We start from the raw sequence: 21,867 nt of genomic DNA, 5'->3' as shown, positions 1-21,867 counted from the left end.
CAAATCTTTGGCAGATAGTCTGTCAGAAAATCTTTCTGTGTAAATGAACCCTGAGTCCCCGACATTTCCGAACTCCACGACTTTAGACTTGACTAATGTCTTGGCGGCGCAACCCCCTCTAAACCCCTCCTAGTGGCACCATGATGTAGGAGATACGTCATGGGTCGTTAAGGGGATAATCAATATTGTATGGTGGAGCATTTACATTTATGTAGACCCCATTACAGACTGAAACTGGAGAGATTAAAAAATACCGGGGGCGCACATAGTGTGTTACTGCAAACTGGACATTTGAATGGAAATGGTGGCTTTGGAGCCGCTCACCTGGGGTGGTCGTGCTACGAGCCCGACACCGCCGAGCGAAAAATCAAATAACGAGCCTCTTGCAGCCAGTCTTTGGGCCAGGAGATCCCGGTGGAGAACCAAAGGAAGGTTATGCCAGCTGGAGGTACAACCGTGCAGGAAGATCCAGGACTTTTAGTGGCGCACGGTTGTACCTCCAGCTGGCATAACCTTACAGACGGACACATAGACCAGAGCTGTCTGTTAGTGACACATTTAACCAGAAAACAAAGCCGTTCATCTGACGATCATTATTCCTTGATGTGGTTTCTTTCTCACTCATCTTTCTCATGATCTGTTAATGAAGATTATAACTCATGATGTGATTATAGTAACGTCTACTGATACATACAAATTCATTTAGGATCCTTATATAAAGTCAATGAGCTCCAGCATAGAGGCCGTTCCCCTGTCTGTGGCAGAAGATTACACAATGGATTCCAGCACCTTTAAGCACTATCATGTACACGGCTTTGATTCCAGACAACATCTGGAGCATTACATGTCAGATAAACCTGATATGGTCTTTGAAGAAGATATCTTGAAATTTCCTATTGAGAATTTTGCAAAAACCTTCACTAAGGGTAAGTACCGTAACCTTCCTATATTTCATTGGTTTTATACTTTTATTATAGAACTATTTCCATTCTTACGCCAACAGCATCTCTTTATCATATTCACTCATATAGAATATAGTAACAGATAGTGTTGTACTGTGTATCCAGCAAAATCCAGGTGATGGTAAATACTGCGTATTTATATAATTAATATAATATTTTTAATATTTTTTCTAGTTATCCAATAAAGGTGTCACACCTAAAATAATGTGTTATTTAGGACACAAAAAAGTATTTACCATCAAAACCTTACATAGACCAATTCTTACCACCACTCTACTATCCATAAGGGCCAGTTCACATGGAGTAAAACTGGTGGAATTCCACCGTGGAATCCCACCAGCCTCCATGTCATACTGGCTGTCTATGGAAGGGTTCGCGCCTCCTCTCTCCACGCTGAAGAATTGACATGTCAATTCTTCCAAGCAGGGAGGCACAGACAGAGGAGTGCAAACCTTTCCATAGACAGCCAGTATGACACGGAGGCTGGCAGGATTCCACAGTGGAATTCCGCCAGTTTTACTACATGTAAGGAGAGGAAAGAATACCTCCTCCTCTCAGCAGTTAGGGCCCTATTCCACTGGACGATTATCGTTTGCATATCATTAACGATTAACGATCGCAAACGACCACTATTGCGAAAGACCTGAAAACGTTCACTCATTTCCATTGAACGATAATCGTTACTTATGATCGTAATTGCGATCGTTTTTTCTTCGCTATTTATTCGCTATTGCATTCGTATCTATTGCGAACGACCGAACGATGTCTTATTCAACGCGAACGATTTGCGAACGAGCAACGATAAAAATAGGTCCAGGTCTTATAAAGCGATCAACGATTTCTCGTTCGGTCGTTAATCGTTAACTGCATTTCAACCGAACGATTATCGTTTAGATTCGAACGATTTAACGATAATCTGAACGATAATCGTCCAGTGGAATAGGGCCCTTACAGTGTAAATAATTGTGGAGCAAGTTCTTTTAAATCCGCTATTATCTGGCTGAGGTTTACCAACTATAGAAACATAGAACATTGCCCTTTGTTTAGTTTGCCCTTACTACCTATTACCTTTCTTATTATTATCTTAGGATAGATGCTTTATATGTTTATGCCGCGTACACACTTACCAGCACGTGACGTGGATGCCACTGCTAGGGGTTATTCTATTTCCACTCACTCAATCTTGCACTCACCTTCCCCTCAGGTGGCAAATTGAGCATAAATCGTACCCCAACACAGTCCCAGCACCTCAACACACACACACACCACCACCACCACCTTTCAAATTAAGTGTGAAAGGACACTGTCAACCCACCACACCACTCACAGGGATGAAACACTACATCCAAAGGCTATGGATTCTTAGAGCATACAAGGACCAAACTTATTAAAGTTTTAAGCATTAACTCCTTAAGGTCAAAGCCAATTTTCGTTTTTGCTTTTTTTACTTTATGTTTAAAAGTCCATAGCGCTTGCATTTTTTCCCCGAGAGACCCATATGAGCCCTTATTTTTTGCAAAACCAATTGTACTTTGCAATTAAAGGCATTATTTTTCCATAAAATATGCTGTGAAACTGGAAAAAAATCATTTGCGCTGTCAAATTGAAAAAACAAAAAAAAAAACAGAATTTGTTTGGATTTTGGGGAGTTTTGCATTTACGCCGTTCGACCTGGGGTAAAGCTGACTTGTTATATATGTTCCTCAAGTCGTTACGATTACAACGATATATAACATGTATAACTTTTATTTAGAGATGAGCGAACCTGGAGCATGCTGGAGTCCATCCGAACCCGATCGTTCGGCATTTGATTAGCGGTGGCTGCTGAACTTGGATAAAGCCCTAAGGCTATGTGGAAAACACAGATATAGTCATTGGCTGTATCCATGTTTTCCAGACAACCTTAGAGCTTTATCCAAGTTCAGCAGCCACCGCTAATCAAATACCGAACGATCGGGTTCGGATCGACTCGAACCCGAACCCGGTTCGCTCATCTCTACTTTTATTTTATCTGATGGCTTAAAAAATTCAAACCATTGTTAACAAATAATTGTTCCATTTTGTGCCATTTTTTGGTACCTTGTTTGTGCATATACGACTTTTTGATCCGACCCACTAGACACCAGGGATATGAAATATAAAGCACTTCAGTGCAGCTGTCAGGTTTGATAACTGCATTGAAGTGCTTAATTAGCCGGAGCGGCAACGGGACCCGCGCCGGCTAATAGAGGTGCTCCCCGACTACAGATCACAGCCGGGAGTGGCGCCGTTCAGAGCGATCGTTATTGCGAAAATTCGAACGATAATCATTCCGTGTAAATGCAGCATTAACCACACTGGGCTGCAATCAAGTGCTACTGCCTCCTCCTCCCCCTCCTCCACACTGGGTCCAATACAGTACTACTACTGCTGCCTCCTCCCCCTCCTTCACACTGGGTCCAATACATTACTACTACTACTGCCTCCTCCTCCCCCTCCTCCACACTGGGTCCAATACATTACTACTACTGCTGCCTCCTCCCCCTCCTCCACACTGGGTTGAATACAGTGCTATTACTGCTGCTGCCTCCTCCTCCTCCTCCACACTGGGTTGAATACAGTGCTATTACTGCTGCTGCTTCCTCCTCCTCCTCCTCCACACTGGGTTCAATACAGTGCTATTACTGCTGCCTCCTCCCCCTCCTCCTCCTCCTCCTCCTCCACACTGGGTTGAATACAGTGCTATTACTGCTGCCGCCTCCTCCTCCTCCTCCACACTGGGTTGAATACAGTGCTATTACTGCTGCCGCCTCCTCCTCCTCCTCCACACTGGGTTCAATACAGTGCTATTACTGCTGCCTCCTCCTCCTCCACACTGGGTTCAATACAGTGCTATTACTGCTGCCTCCTCCTCCTCCTCCTCCTCCTCCACACTGGGTTGAATACAGTGCTATTACTGCTGCCTCCTCCTCCTCCACACTGGCTCCAATACAGTGCTGTTACTGCTGCCTCCTCCTCCTCCTCACTGGCTCCAATACAGTACTATTACTGCTGCTGGTTCCACTGTCACATGTCTGTTTTCCACCCTACTGGGTCCAAGGAACTTTGTGTCCTATGCCCTGTGTAATCACTTACACCTTTGCTGTCAATGAATGGAAACACCCAGTGTGCTTGTTTGCTGTCACTGAATGGAAACACACAGTAACCTTGTTTGCTGTCACTGAATAGAAAAACACAGTGTGCTTGTTTGCTGTCACTGAATGGAAACACACAGTAACCTTGTTTGCTGTCACTGAATAGAAAAACACAGTGTGCTTGTTTGCTGTCACTGAATGGAAACACCCAGTGTCCTTGTTTGCTGTCACTGAATGGAAACACCCAGTGTCCTTGTTTGCTGTCACTGAATGGAAACACCCAGTGTCCTTGTTTGCCGTCACTGAATGGAAACACACAGTGTGCTTGTTTGCTGTCACTGAATAGAAACACAGAGTGTGCTTGTTTGCTGTCACTGAATGGAAACACACAGTGTGCTTGTTTGCTGTCACTGAATGGAAACACACAGTAACCTTGTTTGCTGTCACTGAATGAAAACACCCAGTGTCATTGTTTGCCGTCACTGAATGGAAACACAGTAACCTTGATTGCTGTCACCAATTTTGGGATGGTTCATATGCTACCTCTATTTCACTATTCGCTCATCACTAGTGCAGTATTATTACTGGAAATTTTTTTCACTATTTTTGCACTTTGATTTTTTTAAACTTTTTTTCATTGTAATAGCAACTGCAAAGTATACCCTATCAGACTCCCACTATTGTAGCTGCAATTATTTAGCCATTATAGCAAGGTTCGTCTTCAGTTCGGACAAAGCCGAACTTCACAAAAGTTCGTTGGACCGAACCAAACTTTTCAAAAGTTCGCTCATCCCTAACTGTGTGCTATGGGAGGTTCTAATCCGGGCGCAAGCTGATGCGCCCCCATCAGAACCCTGCGGCTAAAAGATCATCTGGCTGGTACTTAAGTCTCTATACATTGTGTGAACATAGCCTTAAAGTGACCACCAGGCCCAGGCTGAAACACTGGAGGCGGCCGACCCACCCTTAGTGGAAAGAAACTCCAGCCACTCCATGACGTGACTCCATTAGAATCAATGGAACCCGATCATAGAGGGGCTAGGGTTTCCTCCCACTAAGGGTGGGTCGGCCACCTCCAGTGCTTCAGCCTGGGCCTGGTGGTACAGTCACTTTAAACAGCAATCAGGCCCACTGGTCCCTCATCCACAGAAGGAGGAGAATTCTATGCCTTGGCCACTGTTGCCTACGTTGGTGGTGGTGATGTTACAGTGTGATCAGCTGTCAGTACCAATCACTGGTCTCAGGGGCATGGGCCATACACACAGGCAGAGATCACTGATTCCATGTGAGGCGCACCCAACCCAAAGCAGCAGAGGGGCTGTATATTCTATAAATTCCTTTCTAAGGGTGCCTTCACACCTACCGTGTTGTAGTAGAAAATCCGCAGCAGATCCGCAGCAGATTTAACTATATGAATGAACACATCATTAAATACGCACTGTCAAATCCGCTGCGGATCCGCAGCAGATTTGTAAGTGCGGGTTTGATGCTGTGTCCATTCATTTAGTTAAATCTACTGCGTTACGGTAGGTGTGAAGGCACCCTTAATCCATATTGTATGGTGGAGCATATACTTTTATATAGACCCCATTACAGACTGACACATAGACCAGAGCTGTCTTAGTGACACATTTAACCAGAAAAGCTTTTCATCTGAAGATTATTATTCCTTGATGTGATTTCTTTCTCACACATCTTTCTCATGATCGGTTAATGTAGATAATAACTCATGATGTGATTATAGTAATGTCTACTGATACTTAATACATTTATTTTCCATCATTATTGTGGGGGGATTTGCTCAGTAGAGTGCAGGATTGCAGTGTGAACAGCAGTCAACAGGCTCAAACGAGTAAAGTCCGAGTACAGGCTTTGTCTGGGTTTATTATCCAATACAAGAAAGCAAATAAACAGCCGCGGCTTTAGGCATAACACAAAATAAACTCTGCTTGTCCAGCACTAACTAAACAGAAGACGGCCCTGTCTATACGCTACGACTAGCTGCAGTCGCACAAACATAACATATTGTATACAGTCCAGTGTTTTACCTTGGTCATGTCACTTCTTTCGGCGGATAGCGGAATAGGCCAGCCCATAGAATGGTGTCTATGGAGCCGGCGGAAAGGCGCGCAGACAGACAGTGGAATTCCGCAGAAATTATCTGCTTGAATTGCTCAGTATGAAACCACCCTGAGGGTGCGTGGACACTACGGAATTGCCGCGGAATCCGTCCGTGCACAGAAAAGTGTCTATGGCACGGGCGGAAATGAGCAACGGAATACGCCGTGGGTTATACGCGGCAATTCCGTAGTGTGCACGCACCCTGACTCTGTCTATGGCTCTGCAACTCTTTCTGGAGCTGCTGATGATCCAGCACCTGTGGTTCCTGATGACAAACAATATGTGGAGTGGAGGAAGTGGAATGGACAGCCCCACTACTAAGCCTGCCATCCATTCCTGCCCCACTACCAAGCCCGCCATCCATTCCTGCCCCACTACCAAGCCCGCCATCCATTCCTGCCCCACTACCAAGCCCGCCATCCATTCCTGCCCCACTACCAAGCCCGCCATCCATTCCTGCCCCACTACCAAGCCCGCCATCCATTCCTGCCCCACTACCAAGCCCGCCATCCATTCCTGCCCCACTACCAAGCCCGCCATCCATTCCTGCCCCACTACCAAGCCCGCCATCCATTCCTGCCCCACTACCAAGCCTGCCATCCATTCCTAAAAACCAGGCTCAAACACATTTTATCGATACATCCCCAGCAACTACCTTTGCTGGAGATCACAACACATCCCTGGTTTTTCCATGTCTTAGGTAGTGAGCCATGAACTTCCCTCAGTCCTAGTAGGTGTAATAGCTGAACGCAGGTGAAACCTATCAACCATCCATGATTAACCCCTTCAGTGTCTCACATTATATAAAGTCAATGAGCTCCAGCATAGAGGCTGTTCCCCTGTCTGTGGCAGAAGATTACGCAATGGCGTCCAGCAGCCATAAGCACTATCATGTACACGGCTTTGATTCCAGACAACATCTGGAGCATTACATGTCAGATAAACCTGATATGGTCTTTAAAGAAGATATCCTGAAATTTCCTATTGAGAATTTTGCAAAAACCTTTGCTAAGGGTAAGTACTGTAACCTTCCTATATTTCATTGGTTTTATACTTTTATTATAGAACTATTTCTATCCTTACTCCAACAGTATGTCTTTATCATATTCACCTTATATAGACAATAGTAACATAGTGTTGTACTGTGTATCCAGCAAAATCCAGGGAACAGTAAACACTTTTGTGTTTTTATATAATTTGTGTAATATCATGAAGTTTTTTTTTTCTAGTTAGCTAATAAAGGTGTCCCACCTAAAGTACTGTGTTTAGGAAACAAAAGTATTTACCACCAAAACCTTAAATGGACCAATACTTACTACCCATAGGAAGAGGAAAGAATATCTCCGTAACCCCTTGTATTATTATCTTAGGATAGATACTGTATATGTTTATCCCAAGCAGCTATACCTTCAGTAATGGAGCATTCACACGTTCCACAATTGTCTGTGCATGGACCATATGCTACAGAGCGGATAGTGGAACTCCTTGTATCATGCTCTGAAACTCTTTAAATCTTTGCGCTACTGTACTGACACAGCCAGCCCTGTCAGTACAGTAGCATGACAATTTATACAGTTTTGGATAATGATGCTGGGAGCTCTGAAATCCATTCCACAGCACATTGTCTGTATTTATGGACCGTGCACAGAGCGTGTGAATGCTTATTGTAGATTTACCAACCACATCTGCTGGTGGTTTGTTGTAAGCATCTACTACTCTTTCAGTAAAGTAATATTTTCTCATGTTCCTTCTGATCTTTCAGTCGACTAACTTGAAGTTGTGCCCCCTTGTTCTTGTGTTCAGTTTCTTACTAAGAAAAAAAAAAATTCTTGTCTGAGCCTTATCTAGGCCTTTATCATATATAGTATATAGATCTCTGTTATAAGGTCCATTCTTCTGCTAATATGCGTAAGAATAGACATGAAGGGAGGCTCAGTATCTGCAGGCAGCAGCAAGAGCAACATAGAACGGCATCAGGACCAGGGCTCCTAAAGTCCTGCAGTTTCTGCCACTGGTGTCATCGGAGGGGCCACACTGTCTCCTTACGGCTGCCAGTCAATGAAAACTGAACATACAAATAAACAATATAAATGTTCATGTATAAAGTTAGATTACAGGTATTAACTAAAGAAATGTTAAACGACTAATTGTAATCTGGCTACGGGGGGTATATGTGGTTATGGGGGACATACCTGGCCACAGGGGGTATAACTGGCTACATGGTGGGTATACTAGGCTACAAGGGGTATATCTGGTTCCATGGTGCATACTTGGCTATTAGGACGTTATTTAGAATACCTGGCTACATGGGGACATACCTGGCTACATGGGGATATAACTGGCTCAAAAAGTGTCAGCTCACCCACAGCTTTACTTGTCTGCACGGATCCACCTTCGGTAATGTGCTTGAACATCCATGAAAAAGGAGAATTGATCCAGCATATGTCAGTAATACTTCTGCTTTGCTTTATTTATTGTTGGCTGCCGGGTCATACAATCTGGATGTAGGAGGCAATATATTTGGGAAAGGGGCAATGTAGGGCCACTATCTGGCTACATGATGCATTGGGAGGTTGTTATTAATGGGACATACAGATCAGTGAAATTATTATAGGGGCTCTGTTATAGGGGAGAGAACCACTCTATTATGGTTTTATGATGATTTAAACTAATGCAACCAAATCCAACCTCCATAGAACAGTTTTGTTTTGTTTTTTTAAGCTTGAGATATTGGAAAACCACTGATCGTACTTTATACTGGAGGTGATACAAATCATTTCTATCTGCACAAATTATAACATGTTTTGAAGGTTCAATATCCAGAATATTCTTTCTACAGGTCATATTAAAGGAGATGTCCTGATTGATCTCAGCCTTGGTTCCTTTGTCCATCATCTGTATGCCGCAAGTGAGTTCTTCAAACACATCCTAGTGCTGAAGGTCAGAGACCGATGCATCCTGGAGCTGAAGAGATGGTTGGACACACGGACAGGAGCGTTTCATTGGGGACATGCTACAAAACATCATGCAGATGTACATGGAAAGAGGTGACTATATGTCGACAATTTAAAGCAATATCAGCAGAATTGCTTCAATAAGTTTTTACACATTTAAATTAGCGCCGCCATACTGAATCTAACAATACCACTCATTACAAAATCCTCTCTCCCATTCCAGAGATTCTTATTTTCATGTATATGTTGCAGTGAAATGATAGAATCAAGGATTTGATCAAATCTCGGGAAATGAGGGAATGGCCAAGTCTTCCATCATTTCCCTGAAAAAAGTCAGTGATTTGATCAAATCCCTGACCCCTTTCAGGGAAATGATGGAATGAACCAGTCAGGAGTTGCCCCGGCTCTATATATATATTTATTAAGTAACAAGACAATAGTCATTTGAAATGAAAATTATTTATTCGAAACTAAACCGGTAGCTGACACAGGTAGCTAAGCTGATAATTTATAATAAATCGGAAGGGGGAGCGGCTGTCAGCGACAGTAAAGCATGTGGCGTTGTTTGTTCCCCAGACCGACCTAAGTGTCTGCCTGACCGAAACAGCTCCCCAGACCGACCTAAGTTTGCGTGAAATTGCTGAAAAATTCTCCTTATTTGGAGGGCAAGGATTTCAGAAGTTTTCCTGCCAACAGTCCAATATGCAATGTAAAACAAAAAGATGTGCCTTTTTAAAAAGAAAAAAAAAAAAACTCTAGATGCCACAAATCAACAATGTTTTAATAAAGTAAATTAAAAAGATAAATGAACTGGATGATTTATTAATTGCATTTGTTATAAATTATCAGCTTAGCTACCTGCGTCAGCTTTCTGTTTTCCTTTGTTAATTAGTTTCGAATAAATAAATTTTTGTTTTAATGACTATTGTCATGTTACTTAGAGGATGTACCATAGGGTACATCCTCTTTAACCTGACACAGGGATAGAACGGCGCCGTCATGGGGCAGTCAGTTTTTAAATCCGCATCCCGGTTCCCGTGTACGGCGTCGTTCTATCCACGGTTACCAGTTGATTCAAGCACTGGAGGCCGGCCGGCCTACCCCAGTGGGAGGGAATTCCCTCCCCCGTATGACGTGGCTCCGTTAGAATCAATGGAGCCGTGTCATAGATGGGAGGGAATTCCCTCCCACTGGGGGCGGGACGGCCTCTGATGCTTGAGCATCGGCCGCTAACCGTGGATAGAACGGCGCCATACACGGGAACCGGGCCGCAGATCGGAAACGGGCCGCAGATCGGAAACAGACCGCGGCACTAGCTTCCCCGTGATGGCGCCGTTCTATCCCTGTGTCAGATTAGAGGATATACCTGATGGTACATCCTCTTTAATAAATATATAGAGTTGGGCAACTCCAGACTGGTTCATTCCATCATTTCCCTGAAAGGTGTCAGTGATTTGATCAAATCCCTGGATTCTATCATTTCACTGCGACATATACACTAATAAGCAGGTCAGGTGCACTGGAGGCTGGTCCAGCCCTCCCAGTGCACCAATATCTCCTCCCATTGCTGCCACACCTCCTTATTATTCATTAATGTCCAGGCAGGGAACCAAAATGTTTACATGCATGAATAATAATGAGGTGTGTCAGCGTTTGGAGGAGAAACTGGTGCACTAGGGGTTTTGGGCCCGCATCCTGTGCACCACACCTGCCAGTTAGAATGTCATTGTTGCTACTGTACAAGATATGTCACGCCAAAGGATCTTGTCTCATAGAAGAGGAAAGCCATTAAAAGTTTATTTGGTACACAGAAGAGAGGACATATGGGTATAGTTTAGTAAAAATCTTTTTATTCACATACATAAAAATTTAGAATGCATATATACAGATTTGTATAAAACACTTTTTAGTTGTTAAAGTGATCACAGAAGTTAAAATAAACAATGGAATACACAGCCGAGCATGATGGGAATTCAATCTGTAAGGTGCTGGATTACCATGTTACTAGACCATCTATCTCTATAAACAGTCTCTCACTTTATATAAAGTGCAGTAGTGTAAACACAAATTAGAGCCAACACTAGTCCATGTTATTGCAACAGCCTATGTTGTCCCTACTTACATTTCGCCACCCAGCTTTTTCAAGCAACAAGAGTTCCTTGAAAAAGCCGGGTGGCGAAACGTACATAGGGACAACTGTAATAACATGGCTGAGTGTTGGCTCTAATTTGTGTTTACAAATGGTTTAGTGCACTACTGCACTATATATATATATATAATATATATATATATATATATATATATATATATATATATATATATATATATATATATATATATATATATAGTGCAGTAGCTAGGGGATTTGAACGCTTATCGAATATTTATCGAATATTCGCGGGATATTCATAAGAATATTGAATATTCTAATATCTCACTATTCGATCGAATATCTATGCGCTCGAACAGTATTCGCTCATCATTAATTATTAGCAATATATGGCATAATTTCCTTTTCAAAGCAAATCTCTAATATGTTTAGGTAGCATGGGCTGAGCCTACATTTCAGTTCTAGTCTGATCAAGATCATAAAGTTTTATCCAGAAGTTCCTCAATATTTAGAGGGAGAAGAATGGCCCAGTAAACCTGAAAGGGAAACTCAGCAGGTTAGAAAACAATGGGAGACTCAAGCATTTAATGAGGTGCCCCCTGCTCAGCCCAGAGGAAAGTACCTGGTTAACATGATGGGGGGGGGGGGGGGGGGGGAGGGGGATGTACGAAAGCTACACCAGAGGCATATGCCAGGGAGAAGGTGCTGATTTGCCCCTTCTCCCTGACGTACACCCCGATCGCCCGATGGGCTGGCTGGCGGGGGCATAAGGAGGCGTGGCCTCCTCCTGCATTTCATTTATCATGATTTACACCTGCCCGCAGGTGCAAATTTTACACCCCCCCCCCCCCCTTAATATGTTAAAATAGTTAGTCTGGCTGCCAGGGGGTTAAGATAACCCCCTGGGGGCCGGACTATGCTTGGGGGGGGGGGGGGGGGGGGAGAGAATTATACTTACCTCTCTGGTCTTCTAAGTTCCATCGTTACTAGGAGTGGATAAGCCAATTGGAGGCTTAGATAGGCTTTTCAAGGTGCTTTTTGGAGCATTGAGCTCAACTCTACTCCTGATAGTTTCTTGCTTTCATACAAGTCTTTGTATTTATTTGCCTGTTGGACTTTCATTTTTTTTTTCCATTTCTTTCAGTGAGGAGTTAGAGGACAAAGAAGGAAAAGTGAGATCAGCAGTTCAACATGTGGTGAAATGTCACCTTGAGAAGGAAAATATGACGGATCCCATAGTCTTACCACCAGCTGATTGCCTCATTAGTTTTTGGCTAATAGATAATATCAGCAAAGACCAAGAGGATTATGTCAGATATCTGAGGAAGTTCTCAAAGTTGCTGAAACCTGGAGGACACCTCCTATTATTTGGGGCTTTGGAGATATCATATTACACAGTCGGGAAAGACAAGATTCGTACTCTTACGTACGATGAGGAATTTGTCAGGAAAGCTCTAGCTGGAGAAGGATTTGTTATTGATGACTGTAAGGTTAAGAAGAGAACAGCTGTGAGTGACCTTACTGACTATAAGGGCATGATATTTATTTCGGCTCACAAGGATAAGTAGTCCTGAGAGATTACCTGAATGCCTGATACACTGCAAATGACTGCTCTATTCTGTCCTCCATGCTGCTGCTTCTGGGTGTGCACTGTATAGTAAAGCCCATAGAAATGTATTCAATCAAAGAAAGCACCTACAGAGAGGTAACCTCTGCATGATTCCTGTGACTTCCAGCTGCCTTAATATAATATTGCTGACAATACCTGATCATCTAGGACACATAAGAGTCTGATGTCTTTCAATCCACTTTTTCTATTTGTTTTGCATGAATAGTGCAATAAAGTGAAGCAAACATATACCTCTTTGTGTCATTTACTACGGCAGGAACTGTTTGATTTTTCTTTCTCTATAGGTTTCAAAGACTTAGACCTATAAGCAATAACAGTATACATAGACATGGGCAGATCAGCCCATCAGGAAAGCAGCCCTGGTAAACATACCCTATCAGCCAACAAACAATATGACAATACCCCCTTTACATATTACTAATTTCGTGTAGTGCTTGATCAAATTACTCCCTAAATAAGCCCCAAAATAGACACAAGAAAGAAGTGGAAACACATAGCCAGAGTCTAGTACAACTATACAGTTGCTTTATTGCGGTGGGGTTTGTTGAGGTGTGGCTTCCCGTTGGCAGGGTTAACAACCAGACAACAAATACTTCTTAAATAAGAGTAGCAAAGTTACAGACTTTTTTTGGATTAATATAATATTTGGATCAAAATTAAAGATAAAGGAAAAGAAGCTAGGGCACACCATAGGGTGACAATGTTTTGGCTAATGAAAGAAGGGGTGAGCTTAGTTTGACTCGCCTATTGACGTTGCGCAAAGAGCTCAACATTCAGTGCACCATGGAAACTCTACTTTCAATCTGTGGGCATTCCACTGATCTCCAACACCGAATGACTGACTGATTTTATGGAGGCCAGAGCAGCCATATATGACAGGAGAGGTGAGGGAAGGGTAACCTGGGACATCCCTGATCTCCCTGTCACTGCTGACTCCCAGGTTTCACAGGAAATGCTCAGCCTATCACCCCCTGCAGGCCGGGAGGATAGGACCTTATTAGACAGTGTTCTCAGTATATAGTCCCCCACTAGGTAGGTTCCTCCTGTAGTCAGGCCCCCAGTAGACAAAGTTCCCCAGTATTTATGCACCTAGTAGTTAGTTTTCTCTTATAGTCCCATTGCTAAAGTTAAGCCAGGACTTTTGAGATCTTGGAGAGGCTTCCATTTTCTTGGCTACTATCAGTGGTGCCCTGAGATCACTTCTCAGAGCTCAGATGAGGAACAGAGGGATAAATCTGCTAGATGTTGCACCGCATTGACTGCAGCATCTAAAGGGTTAACTGTCAGGCTCAGAGCAGTCCTTACCATAGCGGCAGGGGCCTGGCAATATGTGACATTTACGTCACACCGTGGATGACAGGGACACTGCTTCTGTGTCTGCATCGTTCTGTGGATGTAAAAGTACGACCATTTTTAAGAAGTTAAATAAACAGTTGTGATGGGAAGAATTCAGCAGCATTCCCGTATGCGTCATTCACAAGAAACACGGCATGAAAAATTATAAGAGATATAATAATCAGCCACATATACAAATGATTGGAGTTCTGTATAATAATATAACTATTTATGTGTCTATAATGGATAAAGGCAATCAGAGTAATAGACATCATTGCTGTAAGTTAATACGTGTATACCAGGGAATCCTATATCACTATTTGTAACCACGGCCTAAGATACTACCGCCCAGCAATGTCACTGTTATACAATGTGATACCAGTGAAAGATTAGAAAGACGTCCCTTATAGGACGATTATTTTCTGCGTCCGCACTGAACAACGGCCGTAGTGTATACAGCGTGTATATAATATGGCAGTTGTCCCATTGAAATAAATGGGATTGTATTAATTTAATTAACAACGGTCGTTCTAAGGGCCCTATTACACGGAGGATTATTGTGCAAAAAATATTTATATCGTTCGAATTTAAACGATAATCGTTCTGTGTAATTGCAGGCAACGATCGAAAAATCTTTCTTGTGTCGTTGATCATTGAGTTCGATCTGATCCTAAAATCATTTGTTATCGGTCGCTAATCGTTCGCTATAATTCCACATTCCTTCGCTGTAGTTCCGCATTTCCTTACTAATCGTTCAGTGTAATTGCACATTGTTCATTGTTTTGCTGGGATCAGGAGGAGTAACGATCGCAATAACGATCGAAACTAACGACTATCGTTCTGTGTAATATGATGAACAATTTCAGATTAACGATAAACAATCTCATTTGCGATCATAAATCGTTAAAAATCGCTTTGTGTAATAGGACCCTAAGAACGGCCCTAAGGGATTGTACAAAGGAGAGAACCACTTTATTAACTAATGCAAGCAAACCTAATCTCCAAAGAACAGGATCTTTTGCAGTTTGTTTTTGGAGTTTGAGATATTGGAAAACCATTGATTATACATTATACTGGAGGTGATACAAGTCATTACTATCTCCACAATTTATAAATGTTAAAAATTTTAGAAGGTTCAATATCCAGAATATTCTTTCTGCAGGTCATATTAAAGGCGATGTCCTGATTGACCTCAGCCTTGGTTCCATGGTCCATCACCTGTATGCCGCAAGTGATTTCTTCAAACACATCATAGTGCTGAAGGTCAGAGACAGATGCATCTTGGAGCTGAAGAGATGGCTGGACACACGGACAGGAGCGTTTCACTGGGGACATGTCACAAAGATTCATACAGACATACAAGGAATGAGGTAAATTTATGTCGACAATTTAAAGAGATTATCAATAGAATACACTTTAAGATTGGCGCCAACACACTGAATCTAACAATACATCTCATTACAAAATCCACTGTCCCATTCAAGAGATATTCCTATTTTTATGTACCGTATTTTCCGCCGTATAAGGCGACTGGGCGTATAAGACGACCCCTGACTTTTAAAGAGATTGTCAGATTGTTCACCCTATACACTGCGGTCAGGCAAGAGCTAATCACAGCTAAATTAATAAAACAACAAACAGTTAACTCACCTGGGCCCGTTCTTGGCCTCTGCGTGTCTTCTCCTCCACTCCCGTTTCTGGCGCAGCCAGTGTGACGTACACTGACCGCGCCAGGGATGCCCAAAGCTCTCCTGAGCAGCCGAGCGTCTAATCGGAGACCCTCGGCTTCTGAGGAGAGCTTCAGAAGAATGACAGAGGCTTCGGGAGTCTCCGGAAGTACCCGAAGCCTCTGTCATTTTTCTGAAGCTCTCCCGAGCAGCCGAGCGTATCCAATTAGACGCTCGGCTGCTCGGGAGAGCTTCGGGCATCCCCGGCGCGGTCAGTGTTCGTCACACTGGCTGCGCCGGGAACGAGAGAAGAAGACGCGCGGACACTGAGAACGGGCTCAGGTGAGTTAACTGTTTGTTTTTTTAAAATGGTTGCCCCATACGGTGGGGATGAGGGCCATTTTTGAGCCCCCCCCCCCACACACACACACACTGCATTGGGCGACCATACCCGGTGTATAAGACAACCCCCGACTTCTGACAAGATTTTTCGGGGTTAAAAAGTCATCTTATACGCCGGAAAATACAGTATATACTAATTAGCAGGTTTGGTGCACTGGAGACAGGCCCAGTCCTCACAGTGCACCAATATCTCCTCCCATCGCTGCCACACCTTATTATTATTTTTATATGTCCAGGCCGGGAACAAAAAGGTTAACATACATGAATAATAATGATTGGAATGGAGTGTTGGATATCGTAATGAGAGGCACAGTGGTAACAACCTGAAAGTGTAAAAAAAAAAAATCTATTGGAGTACTCCTGCTCATAGTCCCGATGATCACTGTATCGGACATAAAATGTGTAAACAAAAAAAATAATGTTTTTAAAAATATCCCAAAGTCCCTCCCCCAATTAAAATTAAACTAACTCCCCTATCCCATAGTATAAATAAAACATATAAAATAAATAAACATATTAGATACCGTAGCGTGCGTAATTGTCCGATCTACTAAAATATAATAATCTCCATCCCTTAGGGTGAACAACGTAAACGAAAAGAGGGAAAAAAGCACCAGGATTACCGATTTTTTTATTACATTATATATAAAAAATAATGAAAAGTGATCAAAACGTCCGATCTATACAAATATGGTATTAATAAAAAGTAGAGATCATGGCGCAAAAAATGACACCCCATACAGCCCCATAGGTGAAAAAATAATACAGTTATAGGAGTCACAAGAGGACCATTTTATTAATAATTAACTGCATTTATTATTTCATAATAAAAAAAATTTAAAACATTTAGAAAATGTGTGAAAACCTGCATATGGTTGTGTTCAGACCGACCTATAGAATAATAGTATCTTGTCACTTAAAACGGATAGTGCATTACGTAGACACAGGAACACCCCCAAAAGTTACCATAGTGCATTCTTTTTTCTAATTTCACAAATTTATATTTTCATAAATAATATTTTGGGATTCCATCATACATGTTATGGTAGAATGAAAGACGCCATTACAAAGTTCAACTAATCCTGAAAAAAATAAGCCCCCACATGGCCTTGTAAATAGAAAAATGAAAGTGCTAAAGCTCTTAGAAGGGAAGGAGAAAAAACGAAAGTGCAAAAATGAAAATTGGCCCGGTCCACTGGGTCATTTGAAGCCGAGCCCTCAAGGGGTTAAAGAAGTATAAGGAGACCATATGGGTGCCTTCACTCATATCGGATCCGCAGCGGATTTCACTCTGCAACTTTGCAGTGAAATCTGCTGTGGATCCTGGTAGTGTGAAGCTGAATGGGTCATATACACGCAGCGGAATTTTCATTCTGCTGCCTCTATGTGACCCGGCCCCTTTAACCCCCCGCAGCCTGCAGCCCGCAGACTCAGCCTGCAGTATACATTTTCTGCTCGGTGCCGCGGCTGTGTGAGGTTCCCGGCTACCCTCGCTCCCCATTACCCAATCAACGCGCAGCAGCATTGATTGGCTGATGGGGACCAACGGGTGTCGGGAGCCTCACACAGCCGCGGCACCGAGCAGGTAATGTATGCTCCAGGTCGGGGGCAGCCCTTGAGCATACATCATCTACTCCAGGCTCCTGCTTGCTTCCGGGCCTCCCGGCAGGCGGGGCGGCACACTGATTGGCTGACCGCCGGGAGATGCTGGGAGGCCCAGAAGCAAGCAGGAGCCTGGAGCAGGTGATGTATGCTCCGGGCTGCAGGTGGCGGGGATTAAAGGGGCCAGGTTACATATCCGCAGCGGAATGAAAATTCCGCTGCGAATATGTAACCCCATAAACCTTCACAGTACCAGTATCCGCAACGGATTTCGCTGCAAACCCACAGCGTGAAATCCGCTGAGGATCCGGTACGTGGGAAGGCCCCCTATATAATGACAAAGACCCTCTTTTAGCAAGCAGGGAGAGTATGCCTACATAAAGAGATTAAAGCGAATGTACCATCAGTACATTCCCTTTAAGTTTTGCCTATGAACAGAACGGAACTGGAGCGGGGAAACCGATTCAGGGGCACCGAATTCAGGGGCACAGAGCAACATTTTCTTATACTAAGCAATATATATTATTTCATGCAAGTGATTGATTATGAGCAATATATAGCATAATTTCTTTAACAAAACAGATCTTCAATATGTAGCATGTCCTAAGCCTACCTTACTTTTTCAGTTCTAGTCTATTCAATAATGATCAAGTTTCATCCATAAGTTCCTCAATATTTAGGGGGAGAAGAATGGCCCAGCAAACCTTAAAGGGAAACTCAGCAGGTTAGAAAACAATGGGAGACTCAAGCATTTAATGAGTTGCCCCCTGCCCAGCACATTGGAAGGTACCTGCTTAGCATGATATGTTCAAACAGTGAGAGTCTGGCTGCCCCTCTATGACGCGGCTCCATTGATTCTAACGGAGCCGCGTCATAGAGAGGTGGGGGATTCCTCCCACTTGAGGCGGGCTGGCTCGCCTCCAGTGCTTCAGCCCCGGCCCGGTACTCGTGGATAGAACAGCGCCATACACGGGAACCGCGCCGCGGTTCAAAAAAAGTCGACCGCGGCATTAGCTTCCCCGCGCGGCGACGATCTATCCTCATGGTACATTCGCTTTAGGATAACCCCCTGGAGCCAGACTATGCTCTGTTGCGAAGGGGTATTATACTTACCCCTCCAGTAGTCTAACTTCTATCATTACGGATCAGCGGATCAGCCAATCAAAGGATGAGGTGGGACACAGCTTCAGCAGCTTCAACAAGGTGCTTGTTGGAGCATAAAGCTCAACTCTACTCCTGATTCCCTTTCATTCAAGTTTCTTGCTTTCATACAAGTCTTTGTATTCATTTGACTGTTGGACAACCATTTTTTTAATTTTTTCATTTCTTTCAGTGATGAGTTACAGGACAAAGAGGGAAAAGTGAGATCAGCTGTTCAACATGTGGTAAAATGTGACCTTCAGAAAGAAAATATGACGGATCCCATAGTCTTACCACCAGCCGATTGTATCATCAGTTTTTGGCTATTAGAGGCTGTCAGCAAAGACCAAGAGGATTACATCAGATATCTGAGGAAGTTCTCAGGGTTGCGGAAACCTGGAGGACACCTGATATTATTTGGGGGTTTAGATATAACATATTACACAGTTGGGAAAGACAGGATCCGTGCTCTTGGGTATAATGAGGAATTTGTCAGGAAAGCTCTAGCTGGAGAAGGATTTGTTATTGATAACTGTAACATTAAGAAAAGAACAAATACAAGTGACCTTACCGACTATAAGGGCATGATATTTATTGCGGCTCACAGGGAGAAGTAGAGTCTTGAGAGATTACCTGAATGCCGGATTCACATATTACACTACAAATGACTGCTCTATTCTGTCCTCCATGCTGCTGCTGCTTCTGGGTGTGCACTGTATAGTAAAGCTCATAGAAATGTATCCAATCAAACCTGCAGAGAGGTAACCTAGTGAGAAATAACAGATATATATAGAAAGACAACAAATAGTACCAATTTGCATGATTCCTGTGATTTCCAGCTGGAAGACACTTGCCTTATAATATTCGGACAAGGAGAGAAAATAGCACTGCACCTCACACCTATGGCTGATACTAATGCTTCTCAGCTATATTAAAAAACAACTCCAGGATGTTGGTATATAATTTCATCAAACCATATTGCCCCATGTACCGCGTGCAGGTCCCCTGGTTCACATGACACTTGCCTTATAATATTCGGACAAGGAGAGAAAATAGCACTGCACCTCACACCTATGGCTGATACTAATGCTTCTCAGCTATATTAAAAACCAACTCCAGGATGTTGGTATATAATTTCATCAAACCATATTGCCCCATGTACCGCGTGCAGGTCCCCTGGTTCACATGAGTCCCTACACTAACTCACACCCGTGTCAGTCAGCGACCACTAACCACGCAAAGCGTGCACAAACAGGGAAGGGAGGCGGGTTTTACGGGGGCCCTTGGGGATTGGTCCTGTGACAGTGGGGTTGCAGGGCCGTTCTATGGCCTCCTTTCCCTGTTTGTGCACGCCTTGCGGTATATGTAGCCGATAGGCATTAGTGTCAGCCATAGGTGTGAGGTGCAGTGCTCTTTTCTCTCCTTGCCCGTATTAGACTTATAATATTGCTGAGACTTAAAAGTCTTATGTCTTCCTATTTGTTTTGCATAAAAAGTGCAGTAAATTGAAGCCAACACATTATCTCTTTGTGTCCTTTACTACGACAGGATCTGTTTCATTTTCTTTCTCCATAGGTTTCACAGACCTAGATCTATAAGCAATAACAGTATACATAGACACGGGCAGATCAGCTTTATATCTATCAAAACTCTTTTTAATGAACATGTCTATGTACCAGAAAGTTGTACACCTTCTATGTAGCAGACGTGGTTCACCAACTATGGTATCTGCAGATACTGAAATCACATTCACCACAATAGAAATCATGTGATGGGGCCGAAGAACATGGGGCAAAAGCAGCCCTGGTAAACGAACCCTACCAGACCATAAACAACCCCCATTTTTACATATTAAACCCCCCCCCCCCCTTTACATATTGCACATTTGTGTAGTGCTTAATCATCCCACTACCTAAAATAAGCGCCAATATAGACCCCCCAAAAAAGTGGAACATAGAAGCACAATCACACAGTCTGATACAACTATACAGTTACTTAAAATACAAAAAAAAATTCAAACTTTCCAATTCATATTTTCAGGTGCATGTTGCTGCAGGTTGGTATTGTTATGGTGCGGCTTGTTGAATGTGTGGTTTGTTGGGGTGTAGCCTGTGGTTGTTGGTAGGATTGTTGAGGTGTGGTTTGTTATAGGTGGGATTTGTTGTAGTGTAGATTTTTGTAGGTTGGGTTTGTTTCAGCTGTAGCTTGTTGTAGGTAGGGTTTGTTGAGGTGTGGTTTGTTGTAATTGGGATTTGTTGGGGTGTGGCTTGTTGTAGGTAGTATTTGTTAAGGTATGGCTTGCTGTTGGCAGGGTTTTGTTAGAGTGTGCCTTGTCATGAAGCAGGTTGCCAGCTGCTCTTTTCTGAATTTCCTTTGTATATTTGTGGTACAAAGAAGATGGGTGGATAAGTCCAGGCCAGCTAAAGTCAGTTGTCCCTTCGGCAAAGTCTCTAGTGTAGTCACAAATACATCTGTGGCGAGCTAACCCTGTAAGTAACCCTGTGGACCTAACAAGTTTTGGGTGTAAGAAGTCCTTGACACTGGAGTATTGTTAAACAAGGTGTCTAAGGGGGTTAACCTGTGATGATATCAGCAATGGAATCTGTCTAGACATATGGGTGACCTCCATTATACAGACTTCTATACAAGTTGCTGGGTGAGCACCAATATACTGACTACTATACATGATACTAGGAAAGCTGGGTAACCGCCATTATACTGACTACTATACAAGATGCTAGGAAAGCTGGATGGCAGCCATTATACTGACTACTATACATGATGCTAGGAAAGCTGAGTGACCTCCATTATACAGACTACTAGACAAGTTG

At 43.1% G+C, this 21,867-nt stretch overlaps 2 protein-coding genes across 2 annotated transcripts; both read left to right on the top strand.

The window, feature by feature from the left end:
• The first annotated feature begins 7,059 nt into the window (after positions 1-7,059).
• LOC138770094 (nicotinamide N-methyltransferase-like) lies at positions 7,060-12,828 on the top strand. Its single transcript, XM_069949023.1, has 3 exons — positions 7,060-7,210; positions 9,036-9,243; positions 12,405-12,828. The coding sequence occupies exons 1-3, from the start codon at positions 7,060-7,062 to the stop codon at positions 12,826-12,828; spliced, it is 783 nt and encodes a 260-aa protein (XP_069805124.1).
• A 1,639-nt stretch (positions 12,829-14,467) lies between these two features.
• Positions 14,468-19,653, top strand: LOC138768626 (nicotinamide N-methyltransferase-like). Its single transcript, XM_069946577.1, has 4 exons — positions 14,468-14,504; positions 15,388-15,488; positions 16,092-16,234; positions 19,230-19,653. Exons 1-4 carry the CDS (start codon positions 14,468-14,470, stop codon positions 19,651-19,653), a joined length of 705 nt encoding a protein of 234 aa, XP_069802678.1.
• The last annotated feature ends 2,214 nt before the right edge of the window (positions 19,654-21,867 follow it).

This window comes from Dendropsophus ebraccatus, chromosome 12 (assembly GCF_027789765.1).
Source record: "Dendropsophus ebraccatus isolate aDenEbr1 chromosome 12, aDenEbr1.pat, whole genome shotgun sequence".
NCBI lineage: Eukaryota > Metazoa > Chordata > Amphibia > Anura > Hylidae > Dendropsophus > Dendropsophus ebraccatus.
This window is presented reverse-complemented; position numbering and strand designations above follow the sequence as displayed.